Below are 16882 nucleotides of genomic sequence, written 5' to 3'. Positions count from 1 at the left end.
TAGAGAGATAGGCGCCTCTGATCTAGCTGTCACTCACTTTGCTCAGCCCCCCCCCTCCTCCTCCTCCTCCTCCTCCCCCCTCTCTCGCTGAGGAGCATTGCAGCAGTCTCCGTGTTGGACGAAGCGTGACATGGCCGAATAGAGCGCGATAACGGAGCGTTGTGTCTCGTTCCCTTTCACAGTCGTCTCCAAGCGAGCCTGGGGTCCGTGACATTGCCACGTTTCCCAAAGTGACCCAACTTAAGCGTGAGAGGGGCAGCGAGGGAGAGACAGGGTTACTTTAATGTAAAAAAACCCCTGCATATTCGTAAAAGGGTGGCGGTGGTGGTGGGGGGGGGGGTGGGAAGGAAAAAAAAGTGCGCGCGGAGGAATAAGTGAACGCAACACGTATCCGGTGGGACTCCGCTCCTGAGTGAGAACCAGCAGGAGTTGGGAGTTGGGAGTGAGGGGGCTGCAAGGCGAGGGAGAGGAGCCGTGAACAGGATAGCAACCGGAGGAGAGAGAGAGAGAGAAAGGAGAAAGAAAAACAACAACAACAACAACAGGAAAGCTTGGACATTTTCCCCGCATCCGCGCGTTAACGAAACAACAGAAAAAACGGAATAATGAGGAACATTTGGATAATTTTGACCCTCGGCTTAACGGCGCTCCTCTCCGGGGAAAGGGTAAGTTGGGAACGAGTGTGTGCTCGGGGGGGGGGGCAGCCGGACTCCCCTCACTCCTTGTTTGAATCCACTGAGAAAAAGAAGAGATGTGTCCTTTTGTTGCCCCCCCCTCTCACTTGGTTAGAAATCTAGTAGTTTGATGTAACGAATCAGATTGTGGTTTGTGCAAGTTATTGTTTTTTTTTAAGTCATCGCAAGTGTTGCTGTGCATGAGTGGTTTTCCGCTGGTGAGGTGTCCGCACAAAGATTTTGGATTCGGACAAACACGCGCTGGAAGTGACACTGATTTGCACCTTTTTCACCCCAACAGCAAAAGTCACATTTGGCTGTATGATGTGTGCAGCGGAGAGGATAGTACAAAATAAATAAATAAAATAAAAATAGACGGACGGGTACGTGGCAAGTTTCTCATAATTTGCACATAGAACCTGCAGATGTCAATGTGCTTCTCTATAACAGCCGCCCCATTATACTGGACGGTCTTTACCTTCACGGGTTTATCCGGGGGGGGGCTGTTTCGTGGAATATGGCGTTGTGTAGCCCCTACGGCCCTGTCAGTCATTGATAAACATGTTTTGACTGCCGTGATGTAATTATCTTTTTATGGCCATCTCATTAATACGTGGATACGTTTGGAGCGATAACGCGTGTTGACTCACAATGCCTTCATTTGCACTAAACTAAATGGGCTGTTAAGGCCGTATGGTTATTGGTGGAGCCATGCGGCCCAGTGTTCATCAACGGGCTGAACGTTTTACAATTGTAGTGGCAAGTAATGGAGCAGCAGGATTCTCACTACAAACTTTTGTAGGAAAAAAAGGGAGATAAAACTGTTTCGCAGCCACCCGTTCTCGTTCTGTTGTTGATAAGCTCCGGGCTCATGTCAGTGCCCCTGGCCTTTATTGGAGCGCATATTACCCCGCAAATTTGCTGGCCTTGACACGAGGCGGTGGACTTGGAAACCAGTTGAGTTCTTGCCACTTTTAATGTGCTGCCTGTCATATTGTCCTCCGGTCTCCAACCCCCCCCCCCTCATGTATATGTGGGTCGTGACTTGTCACTTGGCGCAGTGCCTCCTCCCTCTCAGAACCACTTGTCCAATTAGCTGATTCAGACACCATTGTTTTAATGAGTCATTGTTTTGCGTGAGGTCACCCCCAGAGCACAAGCTTTTTATAGATACCAGGCTCTGGTGTATTTCACCAGCTTATTGACACCTGAGACCAACCCTTTTGTTTAACTTCAGCTTTCATTCTCGGTATGGTCTCCCAACGGTATGCAAAATTCCCCCCCCAAAAAGGGGGGGGATTTGTTGCACTCACATTGTCCATTAGTCAGCATCTCCTACCAGTTGTTCCACCGCGGTAGTTGTTACAGCATCATCGGCATGGTTTTGACACTCAACAGAAGTACATTAACACACACACAGAGACACACTAAATCAATAACCAGCCTGCCTTTTTCCCCGTGTGGCCTGCAGGAGTAAAAAAAAGGCAAATCTGTCTTAATGGAACTTGACGCGTGGCATTGATTGTCAATGCTGGCACTGGTGTTGACATACCAATCAAGTGACATGTGTGGGAGATAACCTGCCCTGGGCTCCTCGCTGACCCTCGCTGGCTTTTGTCACCGCACAGAGAAAGAACCTGTTATGTGCGAAACTGCAAATCATGGCTCCTGGCTGTGGAAAACTGAGATTTGATCGCCAAGCCAGGGGGGTGTATTGTATTGTATTGTTTTGTTTTGTTCCATCCATCCCATGTCTGATAAGATCAAACCCCAAATAAATAAAAAAAGGATCTCGGTAATGTGAACGTCCTTGTCCCGAAATGTTGTGCAAGGGGATAAGTCTTAGCATCCTTTATGTTCTCCGTGTGTTGTTGCTTGGTGATGTTGCCCGGTTGTCCGTTTCCAGGGACTTTGCGGATGACGAGGAAGACTTGGCAAGGCCAGGCTGTGTGCTTGGCCCGGCCCAGCATGTTTTGGTGCGCGCCAGTTGCCAGATGTCGCGGTCTGTAATTTGTGTCATGTTTTGGTGGGAAGCGCGGGTGTTGTTCACCTCCCTCCACATCTGTGATTTACGGGGAGTTCTGAGTGTTGTCAGTCGGATGCCGGTCTCAAAGGGTTCACTTCATAAGAGAACTTGGATGTGGAATGAGCCCAGTTTTACTCTGACGACCAAGGGAAAAACAGAGCGGTGTTGGGGGGAGGGGAGGACGAGAGAGAGAGAGTGGGAGGAGAGAAAGAGAGTGAGAGAGCGAGAGTAAAATTTATAGATAAGAGAAGCAGCTATAGAGGCAGATAAACAAGTGTGGAGAAAGGAGAGAGAGAGGGGGGTATGGTAGACAGAGGGAGAGAGAGAGTGGAAGAACAGTGTGAAGGGGAAAAGAGGGAATGAAAATTCCCTGGAACGTCTGTGTTGTTGTTTCAATTTCAAGGGTCTTAAAGATGGAGTAGGTAGTTGTTGTTTTTTTTCAATGGCGTCATTGGGCAAAAATTCCATAATGACCTTTCAGTATATTGTAATTCAAGTGGTCTGAGAGAAAACTAGGCTTCTGCTCCTCGTCTTGGCTCTGTATTCAGGCTTTAGAAAATCCAGCCCAGGATGTAAGATTTTAGCCAATCACGGGTCATTTCAGAGAGAGGGCGTTCCTATTGGCTGTTTTTATGCACGCTCAATAATATTCACAGGTAATAATCCAATTTTCTTTAATTCCTATTGGCTGTTCTAGAAACGCAGACGCGTATCCGCGATCAATTCGCGTCCGCCCTGCCCCGCCGGTCGCTTGTGGTTGTAACTCTTGACCCTAAAAATGAATGAGACCAACTCGAAATGGCTTCTTCACATGAACAATATTAGTGTAAACTAGTAATAACACACGTTAGCCCCTAGCTAACAGGTCTGACCCTTTAGCCGAGCGGTTAGTGATGTCGCCTTGTGGTGCAGTACACCCCGTATCGAATTCCGCACCGGGCAAGAAAATAACCGGTTACATTGGTGTAACTGAGAGATTATCTGAAAATGCTTTTAATATTTTACATGGATAGATTATCAACTACGATATGATGAATTTCACGAGTCTCGCTTTGACATTTCCTGGTCGTACACGAGTGTAAGGGGCTGAAGAGCGATGCGGCGGTCATTTGGTGGGAGGGGCTTAGCGGAGTGATACGAGGCAGCAGAGAAAGAGCGAGAGAGAGAGGCGGAAGGATTTGCGTTTGAATGTTCAATGTTACGTACTGCAGCTTTAATATCCAACAAAAAAAGAGATTCCGCACATCTGTGAGTTTTCCCCCCTGCACGGGTTATTTTTTTGTTCAACCCAACTTATGAGAATGATGCAAGGCTAAAACTCCCTCGTTCTTTTCTTGAAAGGGCAAGAAAGGGTTGGATCGCTGTGACAAACTACTCCCAAGTCGTCAGGGAGAAAGATTCATATCGAACACGCACTAATCCTGAGAAAATCCCTTTTATTAATTCTCTTTTTGGACTTCAGAGATGGTGAAAAGGCCAAAGAGCCAAAAACAAGACTTCAACTTGAAGCACATTCCCTCCCTCAGCAACAAAAGCGTTTAATGGATTTTCAAGGGAGGGGTAAAGGTGTGGAGCCTATTATATCCCGAAGGCTGTGTTATCCAGGATCTAGAGTGATGCATGAGTGTTTTTGTTCTTTTCTTTTCTTTCTTTTTTTTTGCTGGCTGGGATGATAGTTTTGTATCCACTGATTTGGCAGCAATGAAATCAAAAGAGTAGAGCTGACCTTTTTCTGACCCTGATCACCTGCCAGTTCCTCACCTGAGGCAGTATGTGGCTTCCTGGTGCATTTTGCTAGACAGTAGCAGTGCCCCCCCCCCCAACACACACAAAATCAGCACACGGTGATAACATGCACTACCAAACTTAATTACCAATATGGTTGACTGACAAGAAGGCAGCACAAATCCGAATGGCACATTATGTCCAATTGTTAGGACTAATTCAGTATTACACTTCCTCAAGGCTATTGCACCAAATGTGCAGCTTTTCCCTCTTTGCCGCTTGCATGGCGTGAGGCTCTCAGAGCTTGAAAAACATGAAAGCATTACAACTTTTTTTCTTTTCCATTCTCCCAACAATGGAAGCAATATATTTCACTTTAAGTGCTTCATTTTTAATTTATATCACAATGAATAAGTAAAACGTGCGTCTGCCGCAGCGGGGCAAAGTATTTACCCTCACTCTCTCCCACTTCACATTTTAACCAAAGGAAAAGCAAGGAAGATAGGTAGGAAGGATGGATGGATGGAAGGAAGGAAGGAAGGAAGCAAGCAAGCAAAGGCGGAAAGCAACATATTAATAAAGAAAAAGAGCAAGTGAAGGACCAAAAGACCGAAGAGAAAGAAACTGAGAAAGACTTAAATACTCCCACATAGAAGCCAAATACTAAGCCGCTACTGCTGCTTCTCCTGCTGTATATTTAATGACGCTCTTTATTTTGCATTAACCTAGAATACCCCAGCGGAAAATACAATTGAGCGGCCATTTGTGTGTCGTCTGTGGATGGAAAGGCACCTCCTAGTTCGTCTCTTTTTCCCCTAATTAAGTACAACGCTGACACACATGGTAACAGCGAATTCCTCACTGCGCGGAGAACCCACCTCAGTAGCTGCTGGCCCTTCAGGGGGTGCATTCATCTGGTCCCTGTCTGCCAAGCATTATGCAATCACTAATGGACTCCACAGAAGGCAGGAGGGACTGCAAGGCCAAGGAAAGCAGAGCAGCTTTCACCCCCCCCCCACACACACACCCTCCTTTCCCTGATTCCCACTGTATTCATGCATGAACTCCTGTTTTGTCAACAGGCACATGCACACAAACATCCATGGGTATAGATAAGGACAGAGGCATGCACACAAGACACAGAAATTCTCATCATCCCGGTCGTTCTCGCTTTGTTTTTCTCACTCTCATTCTTCTCCCCCCCACATCCCTCCACTGACGCCCCCGCCCTCCGTCCCACTAACTATGCCACATCTTGCTGGCACCATTGCCAAGATACTGACTGTCATTACCGCTGTGTCTTGGGTTACCCTGAAAACAGTGGCATTATTATTCCCCCTCAGACAGCTGGAATGAATGAGGGGAAAGATTTTTTTTTAAGACATGATGCGCCTTGCTTCGCTTTGCTGGCACTCAAGAATGAAGAGTGCCTGCCTCAACTTTGCTCACATCTGCAGGACGTATGTGTGTTGTTCTTTTTCTTTTTTTTATCGAGGGGGCTGCTCTCCTTTCCCTCTTCTCATCTCTCTCTCTCTCTCTCTCTCTCTCTCTCTCTCTCTCTCTCTCTCTCTCCCCCCTCTCTCTCTGTTGTGAAGGAGCTCTTACTTCGAAAAGGATTTGGACACACTAGTCGAGACTCACAAATGCCCAAACTATGTTGACCGTGGTTTATGTGCGTCTTGCCTGTGTGTGTCGTGCATAAACACGTCCATGTTTGTGTGAGTACATGATTCGGTGCCTTGACATGTGCCCGTACATGTGGGGGAGTGCGTGCGTGCACATTTTTTTGCCACGTGTTTGAAATACACTGTCGCCTCTGCCTTCAAGGCATAGGGAAAACACATTAGGGTGAAGTGAGCAACAGCCAAGCCAGGGACAGCAGCAGCACTGGTTTAGGTCTGGCCATGGCCACCATGTATGTAGCTAGCTAGCAGACAGTCACAGACCAAATCAGTGGATCACACGACCCCTCTGGACGTGACTGTCCGAACTGCTTCATTGAAAAGTTAAAACACAGAAGCTTGGAGTAAACCTTGGAACATTTCTCTGTCTCTCTGTCTCTGTCTCTCTCTCTCTCCCTCTCTCTTTTTATATTTATCTCACTTAGTGTGTCTGTTCCATCTGTGTTTTATTCTTTCTCTGCCTTTAACTCAATTAGCTTAGCAAATGGAAACTTTATGGAGGAATTGTGGTGGCGCACTATGTGGTTGTGACAAAGGGAAACGGGGGAAAAAACCTCGAGTTGAGATGTCTGTTTTCTCTCTTTCTTAATTTACTTGCCTAATATCAGACAGAATTGTCAACTCGTTGCAGTCCATTTCCGTCTTCAGTCTTACGTTGCCTCCACTCTGACCAATTTCTGTTTGTGTGTGTGTGTGGGGGGGTTCGATTTTCCCTACACCAATCACAAGAGGCCAATGTATCCGCCTGAATCTAACGTCTTTTTTAAGTCGACACTGATGCGTAGCCATGCAAACATACTGGTTTTGCCAGGGCTTTAAGAGTGGAGCCAAGTTAAACAAACTACAATGTTGGGCGATATTGTGAAGACACTGAGAAGACGGCACACAGCTTGACAACGGCATTAGCCCTGCTCATGGCGCTGATTGGCTAATCGTTAGCCCCCCCAGGTTCTCATTGGCTAATCGCTTTTTCAGCCGAGAAACCGCTGTTTCATGTCATAATGCCAGACTAGAAGAATCAGTCAACTAGGTGGAGTGGCCGGATTCAAAGGTCTGGATCCAGGCAATTACCACCCACTCACTGCCCTCCGTTATGAGTACATAGGCTTCAGTGAATATGGGGTGTGTTCGTCAAAGTGGGAGAGAGCACTAATCTACCCTTCCTTTGGCATACGGATGTTCCCAAGCCAGGTAGTTAGTTTGCCATGTGAGGTGTGAAAAGTGTCTAATTTGACGGGGTGAGGGAGCTGAGGCGAGGCGGACCCATGTCGTTAACATGATGCAACTAGATTGGTCTATTTAAAGATGCTAATGACCGTTAAGTGTTTGGCTAGGGGCGAAGTCACACACACACACACACACACACACACACACACACACACACACACACACACACACACACACACACACACACACACAGATATCCAACAATATGTCTAAAAATCTACAAAAAGGCCATTTTCCCATTACTGTACATCAAATAAATGGCTTTAACTCAATTTCTGTCTGATTAAACTAAATCATGGCCATTTTAGTTATGTTTAGGATGCTGCTATGAAACGGGCTGTTATGAAACCTGTAGTTTGTTGCAAGCCATGGCAACAAAAAGAAGTCAAAGCCCTATTTTGATGCCTCTGGTCAAGTAAGGGAAGAATTCCTTATCGCAATACTGTTAGGTGGAATTCCTAGCATTCTTTACATCAAGGCATACACAGGAACACACACTGATATGCACACTGACTCTCAAACACTGCACATTATCTGATTATTTTCATTTGAAACTTAAATTCTGACATTAGCTAGCTCGCCATAGCACTCAATCTGAGGTAAACATTTTCTAGGTGGTCAGTTGGAGGTTTGTTGGTCTGGTAGTTTTGCGTTGCAGTGAAATCGAATGCTACTTGGGAAGTCGTTACCGTTGGCAGCGTGCTGCTGAAAAGACAATGATCTGACAGGCAAATGTGTTCCAGCTGTACATTATCTGAGAATAGCAAGTATATGAAAGCATGACGTCAACAAAGTTTTTCCATTTAACTCCCAAGATTGCTGTGGAAAATGGCATGGCACATTTAGCACATCTGCACTCACTCATATTTACGAGCACGTTTTATCGTTTCTAAAAGGCACCTAATTGAAATCTGCACTGCGCTCTGCCAAGCAGAAAAATGTACTTTCAGTGTCTGGTGTTCCCATTACTTCTTCCATCTTGATTCAACGCAGTGATTGATTGATCTAAAGAGTCTAAATCATCCCTCCTAAGTAGAGTGTATCTCCAGCCACAAACCATACTCCCCCGGTGTCGCTTAATTTAGTCGTGTTTTCATGAGAAATCTCTCAAGATTCCTGCGAGTATCCTTGGTACTTGATGAGATCGAGAGGGGATTCATGGGTGAATTTAACCCAACGCTGCATCTCTCCTCCTAATGACACGGTGCTGTCGTGGTGGTGCACGGCATTAAATTAAAAGGCCCCAACCGGCAGATCATGAATATTCATTAACAAACTGTCATTGTCATTCTAATGGGTAACAAAAACAGGAAGTCGTTGTACTGCCATCCCATTTGCTGGGTAGTGTCTACGAGTGCTGCACGAGTTGGTGAAAAAGTCATATTGCTATTACTGTGGACAATCTTGCGATTTGCGAATACGATGTAATAAGAAAAATTATACATATATAAATAATACAAATTTGTCGTGTTGCCGCGACATGTAGCGACTTTCATTTTGCAAGTTTTACACAGTACCTCTTTCTGCTCAATATCTCAGCTTGAATCCCAATATTGCCAACTAACTGAGGTCATGGTTTTTGTTTTTTTGCCACCAGTTCATCGGCATGAACCTGCTCGTTGTCGTCAGTATCCATTTTTCCCCTTCTTTCTGGTCCGCACACAGCACACCGGATAGTCATGTGACTGTAGACTGCACGCGCTTCACTGCCTAAACAGAGACTGATTGGTCATCTCTTAATTATGGGCGTAGATATGCAGACTGCACACAAACAGACGTTCACTCATGCACATTTTATTATTTACTTAAATCGCAGCTTTTTGCGGTTATTTAATTGCACAGGCTGACATCACAATTACAACTGTGATTAATCGTGCATCACTAGTGTCTGCAATGGTTTATAAATTGATCACCTCCTGTTGAGTAACTAACTTGTATTATAACTATCCCCTTTTTCATTTTTTGCCATGCAAGCGTTCTGCCTTATGCATATTCTGGGGGGGGGGTATATTTTTCTTGTCTCCGGTGGTATTTTTCTTTTCTGGATTTATTTCAGAGGAAATGTTAACTACTGACTTTGATGAGGTTTGGTTCATTTCCTTATTTTGATTCGGAGGATTCATGATGTCATGTCCCAAAGCCAGCGTCCAGATGTTACTGTGTACTGTTATGGCAGTCCTCCGATGTTTGAAGACCCAAAACCGTGACTGCCTCATCAAAGCGGCCCAGACAATGACTCACCCTGCAAGGTTGAATAAACTGACAGCGGTGAGAAATGGGCCAAATAAAGAAAAGGAGCTGGACTGAAAAAAGAGCAAGACTACAGATCATCTGCCCTTACCATAGTTCAAACTAGGGCTGTGCGACAACATATTGAGTTCGTAACTATTGCCCATGATTAAAAGTGTTGTTAAATCGTGCAGCAAATTTATCTGTGTGCATTGTTTGTGTCATCTCAGATCGTTGTTTAAACTGTGTTGAAAAACAGCTGCCATCCTAAGTGAAATGAAATGTTTCAATATTACCGACAGGCCAATTTTCCATATGAATATTAATCGTGGAAACCAAAATTGTCACCAACGATTATGCGTGATTAATTGTTCCGCCTGAGGTCAGCGTGCAAACCATAATATCCCAAACTCGCTCTCTCCACAAAAGTCGTTCACGGGATCAGAGGCATTAATGCAGTGATTCTACCAGGCGCGTTAATCTTTACTAATGCATTCTGTTAACAGCCATCTGTGTTCTCAACGCCAACTGTAAAACCTCTCAGCAGACAGCCACACTGTGTTCAGTGCCCCCGCAGTAAGTCCTCCATTACACAGACGGACGGGGTTTATTATTCAACCGAGAGAGGCTTTAGACGTGAGAAAATGTGTCAGACGGAATCCATTTTGATTTTAATTGCAAACACCATCGACGGGACCCGACTCTCTGCTTTCATTGTGAGGGTGAGCGCACGGCTGTGTTGACGGTTGGGGGGAGCATCGGTGTCGGAGGGTATTTTCAAGGAAATGTCTCCAAACAAACAGGGGAAGCTGTCCGTCATCATGTGCCATTGTCCAGGGTTACCTTTCGACCTTGTTAATGGAAATTCACTTTACCAGCTTGGCACGGTTGATCGTGTACAGGTGGCAGGCTGTCCTGGCATCTGGGTCGGGACGCTTAATAAAAATAGAAAACAATTGGGGGCGTTCAGGTAGAGTAGCGGTCTATTCCATTGCCCCACCAACATGGGGATCTCCAGTTCAAATCCCAGTGTTGCCCTCCGGCTTAGTCGGGCGTCCCTACAGACACAATTGGCCATGTCTACGGGTGGGAAGCCGGATGTGGGTATGTGTCCTGGTCGCTGCACTAGCACCTCCTCTGGTCGGCTGGGGCGCCTTTTTCTGGGGGGGGGGGGACTGGGGGGAATAGAATGATCCTCCCACATACTACATCCCCCTGGCGAAACTCCTCCTTGTCAGGTGAAAAGAAACAGCTGGCGACTCTACATGTATCTGAGGAGGCATGTGGTAGTCTGTAGCCATCCCCGGATCGGCAGAGGGGGTGAAGCAGCGACTGGGACGGCTCCGAAGAGTGGGGTAATTGGCCAAGTAGAAGTGGGGAGAAAAAAAAGGGGGGGAAATCAAAAAAAAAAAAGAGCCTCTCTTTCACTCCCATATTTGCAGTCAATCTCTTACTCTTTTTTTTCCTCGTATGTTAATTTCCTCTCTCTTGACGGTAACCTTAAGCCAAGGTCATTGCTTCACTTACTTATAATCCGTTGCATTTCCATGCTATGGTAAACCGGTTTGCATGGCGTATTGGAAGCAGGCATGCAGGGAGCGAAGCCTGATTACTTTGATGATGATAATTTGTTAAATCGAGTGATGAGGTGACTGACTGACTGCAGTGGCTTAGATGGAGATGGCAGCCTGCCGGCCTCTCTGCACACCCAGCGGGGTATCTGTTTCTGCCCTGACAGGCACCTAAGCTGCATGTAGTGGAGCTTTTCTGGCTCTCTGAAACACAGCGTCGGTAGGAGGTTTCAGATTTATCAAAATACAAGATTTAACAGGAAAAGGAAGGACCTTGTGGAAACCATAAGGATCGTTCAATATCCTGTCGACCGCCTCGGAAGATGGGAGTATTACTGACTCATGCCTTTGGCGATCTCAAGTGATAGCCTTCCACATCCATTACTATTAAATCAATTGTGAAAAATAGGATTTGAAGAAACCCAAAGGGGGGAAAAATCATTTCCTCTTTCATCCGTTGTCTGTCCACATTATTTTTCTTTCATGTTTTATACTGTTATAAATTAACGCGCCGTGATTTTCTTCCGTCCCAGAGATCTTCCTGTGTGGCCAGGTTTTTATTCACAAACTCAGCTGAACTCGCACAGATTTGCCGAAAGCATTAGTGTTGTGATCACTTAGGTCATACGTCTGATGATAAGTCAATCGTTAGTATATTGGCAAAGAATTTAGTTTGATTTCCTCTGACATGGGCTTATTGAACTAATTTTGTAGTTCTCTCAAGTGACAAAACCAAGAAGTTCAGAGACTTCTTTTGTTTTTTGGTTTTGAGTGATTTTTTCTTATTTTATTTTTTTCATTGCAAGAAAGAGCTGTCACCTTTCTTTTTCCTTTTCTACTTAGCTGGTATATTTTAGACTCGCCACATCTGTATGCGACTGGCAGGTCTGCATACATGATCAGTGCTTCATCACACAACACACACAATCCCTCCTGAGGAGTGTCTGAAGATCCCGTTTTGAAGATGATAGCCGGCTGTCATCGCCTCCGCTGTTGTTCAGTGCGGTTTAGCTTCGCCATGCGTGACCTAGTGACCACACGGCTCCTCGACACGTTTTGTTCCAAGGTCTACCACAACAGTACAAAAGCAATAGGGGCACATCTGTAGCATGGTGGGTTGAGATAGTGGCTCCTCTTTAATGTGGGGATATGCGTACCGCTGCAACCTCTGCCCCACAGCTTTCGCAGCGGCGTTGCACATCTTTTTTCTGTTTTCACTTCAGACGACCAGCCTTCAAAGTTTCTGCATGCACACAGCAGCTACACGGAGATGCTTGATCTCTCAGATTGGCTTCAAAGGGTCTTTGTGAGCATTTGAAAACGCAGTCTCTTGACTTGTCTTTTGATGTCTAAAGAGCCTCTCAGGACGCTCGTCCTGTGCCTTGCATCCTCATCTCACCGTGTCCATTCGGAGGCCTGGCGAGGTGGGATCTGGAGAGTGTAGGGGGCACAGCACGAGCCGGCCACTGTCTTGTGTTGTTGCAGGAAAGCCAGACTGCAATCTTCGGAGACCACACATTCTTGCTGAATTACAGCACGGGGAAAGAATTGGTAAAGCCTGTGCTTGCAAGCAAGAGAGCCGGGGTTTGGCACATACTATAAAAGACAATTTTAGCTGCAAGAGTTTTGTCAGTGATCACTGTCTTCAGCCTGAAGGAGGGGATCACAGTTTTTTGGGTTTTTTTATGGGTTTTGGCTCCGTGTTAGGATTTATTCTTTTTATTAAAAGTGTGTTTTATGTCCTGATAAATCAGCACACTTATACAGAGTCTCTGGGAGTGAGGCTTCTTCTGACAGAAGGTCATTAAAATTGAAAAAGTAGCTCAGGCTCCAGTGGTTGTACAGAGCCTATTTTGGTCACCAGAGTTCAATTATTTACATAGAAAGAGAGCATAAATGAGAATTTTGCCTCATCTTTTCCAAGTATAAGCCAGAGGCTACAGAACTTTTTTTAATAGGTCACACAAAAGCTCCCCAAGACGCCAGGCTAAGATGACTGCTACACAGTCAATGGGAATTGTTAAGGCATAATAAGTGCAAGACAGTTGTAAAGAGTGAAGTGTGACCTCAGATAGTTCACTGCAATTTGAGTCATCAAAAAAAAACAAAAACACATGCAGCCTGAATAAATGACTGTCTTTTCATATGCCTCTCTGTATTGCTGCATTGCAAAATGTAATCCCCGGAGAATATGGTCTGCGACAATATGTACTGTTTAGTCAGATTGTGAGCTTACATGTGGGTTCACTGTTGGTTGATAAGAGAGAATGCGGTGCGCTGAGCATCAGGCAGCTGCATTGCGTGTGTAAAACATGCACACTTTTTTTTTACCCCCTTCATTGTTGAGTGGTTTGCTTCAACAAACACAGGAAACTAGCAAATGTAACTTTGGAAGTCTGTCAGACATCACTCATACACAGAGAGAGACACACACCACACGCAGATGCAGATACAGATACAGATGCAGATGCATCGCGGAAATGACTTCCTCTGTGTGCGATCGGTGTTTGATCCCACAGTGTACGAGGTCTTGAGTCGCTTTCTGGGCACAGCAGGCTAATCTTCAGCATTCGCCAACTGTACCACAGATGACTTTCAAACACCATTAATCTACGCAAATATTTATGTGACTATGTGAGAGCAGTGTGTGTGTGTGTGTGTGTGTGTGTGTGTGTGCGCGCACACGCTCTGAAAACCTTCTCACAATCAGCAGATCAGTCTGTACATATGTGTAGGTCTACACATGAGGAATATGTACTTGTGACACATTGTTTCTGTTTTTGATCATAAATCCTGGTTTGATCATTTTATTATATGCTTAGGTACGGCGGTATGATATATACATGTAGTAATATACACGTTATATGTGCCATGTTTATAAGGACCCAAAAATCATCACATGGCCTTGATCATCCAGTGATGCTGCAAATCCTTGTTGACATGTTTTCCAGAGAAAACGTGTCAAGAAAACAATTTATTAGGAGTCTTGTCTGACATAACTAATCTCCTTCGAACTTCGACATCATTGTGAGGCTCAAAAAAATCCTGTATTAGTGCAGCTGCGCTTTGCTGGATCCTTCGATTCTCCAGCACATGCTTTTTTAGTGTGCCGGCATTAAAACATTCACTTGAAGTCCATTCCCTTGATTGTGTCTGGAGATATTTCAGTTTGATGTTTTCATAGTGATGCAGACTGCAGATAAAAGATCCATTTGGTTATAGACCCTACATTGAGTCAGACAGCTAGCTCAGCTCATGCCCACATAATTAGACAGCGTCATTAATGTGCAATTACATGAGTCATGCGTAACCCAAATTGGAGCTGCTAACTGTTCATAGTGTAGCTCCAACTTAAGAGTAAGCTTTTGGCTTGCTGTGATGTTCATTTCTCCTCCCTGCGGTGACAGATATCATGCCATCTATCTTACAAGATGGAAAAGCCGTTGTGTAAAATGGATATTCGCTGTCCTCTTCTTTCATCTTCATCAACCCAGATCCTCGGGTCAAAGGCTGAATTTCCCTTACGGGCCGTGAAGGTTAAGAAAAGCTTGCTATAAGTTAATCATAGCTTGGGCCCTGAGTCCTTATTCCCTCCGGTTGTTCCAGGAAAAGTCAGGCTATTTTAGGATCTTTGGGCTGTCCAGTGCTTCTAGCATATGGAAAGAGAGCCCTACCCCTGCAGATTACCTCTAGGCTGCGGCCAAGATTTTAAACCCATTAAAGCTAAAAAAAAAACATATATATTTCTCTAAACAATATCCATTGTTACCCCTAGAAATACTTCATTAATGGGCGAGGGTGGTGAGGTGTTGGAAGAAAAGACAACCCACAGCAAATTTCTGATGAGGTGCACATTCTGGGAAACAATTATAGTGGGAAAGAAATAATCACACAACGTAGTTAATGATGCAGTGGTATTTAACAGACCAGCGTTAAGTGTTAGGGCTAGTTGGTCTATTAAATACCATTGCATCAAGAAGCACAATGTGCAATTATTTCTTTTCTTCTTGAGGTGTAGGTATGTTGAGGTATGTTGTCAACCGAGGGCGGGCGGGGTGGGGGTGGGTCGTCAATTTACGCCTAACTCGCTTCCTTATTCCGTTGTGTCGCCATACCTCGGCTACTGTTAAACTTTCCACAGCATTTTGTTCCAGCTCACTTGCAAGTCATCACTTTCACAGTGGTGATTATGTTCTTTCAGAAAAGCACATGGTACGAAAGTACAATTTGTCTCATCCCACGATGAGTCGCCTTTCAGCTCATTGTAATTTTTGACCGTGTGATATATAAATCAATCTGTAGGGAGAATGAATACTGAACTTGGCATGTTACATTTAGTAGTTGGTGTTATAAGTCATTCGCTGTGGTCCGGTCAACTCAGCACCACCAGAAAGTGTGTGACATCGGCACTGTCAACTGCTGCAGCTCTCCTCTTTTGTTGCACATATGTGTTTTCCTTTCTACTGACAAGGAAAAAAATTATTTTCACATTTCACTGTTGATGGGGGGAGTAGGGGGCAGGTATAACGGCTATGGTAGGGAACACACTGATATCCTTTTTCTCATACACAACACGGCACAAAATATCATCGCTAGGGCGTCCGGGTAGCGTAGCAGTCTATTCCGTTGCCTACCAACACGGGGCTCGTCGGTTTGAATCCCCGTGTTACCTCCGGCTTAGTCAGGCATCCCTACAGACACAATTGGCCGTGTCTGCAGGTGGGAAGCCGGATGTGGGTATGTGTTCTGGTCACTGCACTAGCACCTCCTCTGGTCAGTTGGGGCGCATGTTCAGGGGGGAGGGGGAACTGGAGGGAATAGTGTTATCCTCGCACACACTACATCCCCCAGGGTGAAACTCCTCACTGTCAGGTGAAAAGAAGTGGCTGGTGACTCCACATGTATCGGAGGAGGCATGTGGTAGTCTGCAGCCCTGCCCGGATCGGCAAAAAAACTTAATGTCCTGACATGACACTTACGATAAACTATGCTATGCCTATGTCAGCCTTCCTACATAAGCAAGACATTGTGGGTCAGGCTGGATTACTGACAGTACATAAAGCCATTTTTAATTATAGCAGTGCACTGATGGTCGGAAACCCGGTTATGTGCTGTAAAGCTATAATCACAGCTTTTATCTTTCCACAGCCTGGAATTGATGATGTCCTCCAAATATGTGAAGCCTCTAACATTTGCATTATACAAACAGTATTATGGCTGCAGAAAATCTGTTATCGTCTTCTAAGAGTCTTACCTCTATAAACTGTCTGTATGGCTATAGCTGTTATAACTTGATGTGCATAGCTGGGATTTGCTGATATATTCAGTGTCATTTTAATTAAAGGGGAGACTCCCAAGGTTTCAGGCAACATCAAATATATCATTGCTAACTAGCTAGAAGAGAAATGTTATTAACATATTAACATATTAACATAAGACAGAAGAACTATTTCTATTTGTGACTTTTTTACTGTCATAAAAAGATGTAGTCTCTCGATATGAATTTTAAACCACATAAATGAAAGTGGAATATGCAACAGTAAAGACGCTGTGTTTGACAGTGCCCATTAATGAAAATAATGGCTAAAGCCACTTGAGGAGAAAATAAAGAAGTTGGGTTCATGTGGACCTCATAAAAACGATGACTGGTGTTTTGACCCTTTCACCGGCTCTTCTCCAGTTTTTTTCTTCGAATATACTGTCGTATACTTTTGAATATTTTTATTTGATCCAATTTAAAAACATATA

General features: G+C 44.9%; 1 protein-coding gene across 1 annotated transcript in view; it reads left to right on the top strand.

Annotated features, from left to right (window-relative positions):
• Positions 1-368: 368 nt before the first annotated feature.
• The window catches only part of sdc2 (syndecan 2), a 53835-nt gene continuing 37321 nt past the window's right edge, over positions 369-16882 (top strand). The window contains exon 1 of the mRNA XM_056298344.1: positions 369-665. Coding sequence (XP_056154319.1) covers positions 606-665 — 60 coding nt within the window. The 5' untranslated portion in view covers positions 369-605. The remainder of the gene's footprint in view (positions 666-16882) is intronic.

This window comes from Lampris incognitus, chromosome 18 (genome assembly GCF_029633865.1).
Source record: "Lampris incognitus isolate fLamInc1 chromosome 18, fLamInc1.hap2, whole genome shotgun sequence".
In the NCBI taxonomy this organism is placed as follows: Eukaryota; Metazoa; Chordata; class Actinopteri; order Lampriformes; family Lampridae; genus Lampris; species Lampris incognitus.
Note: the sequence above shows the minus strand (reverse complement) of the source record. Positions and strands in the feature narration are given on the sequence as shown.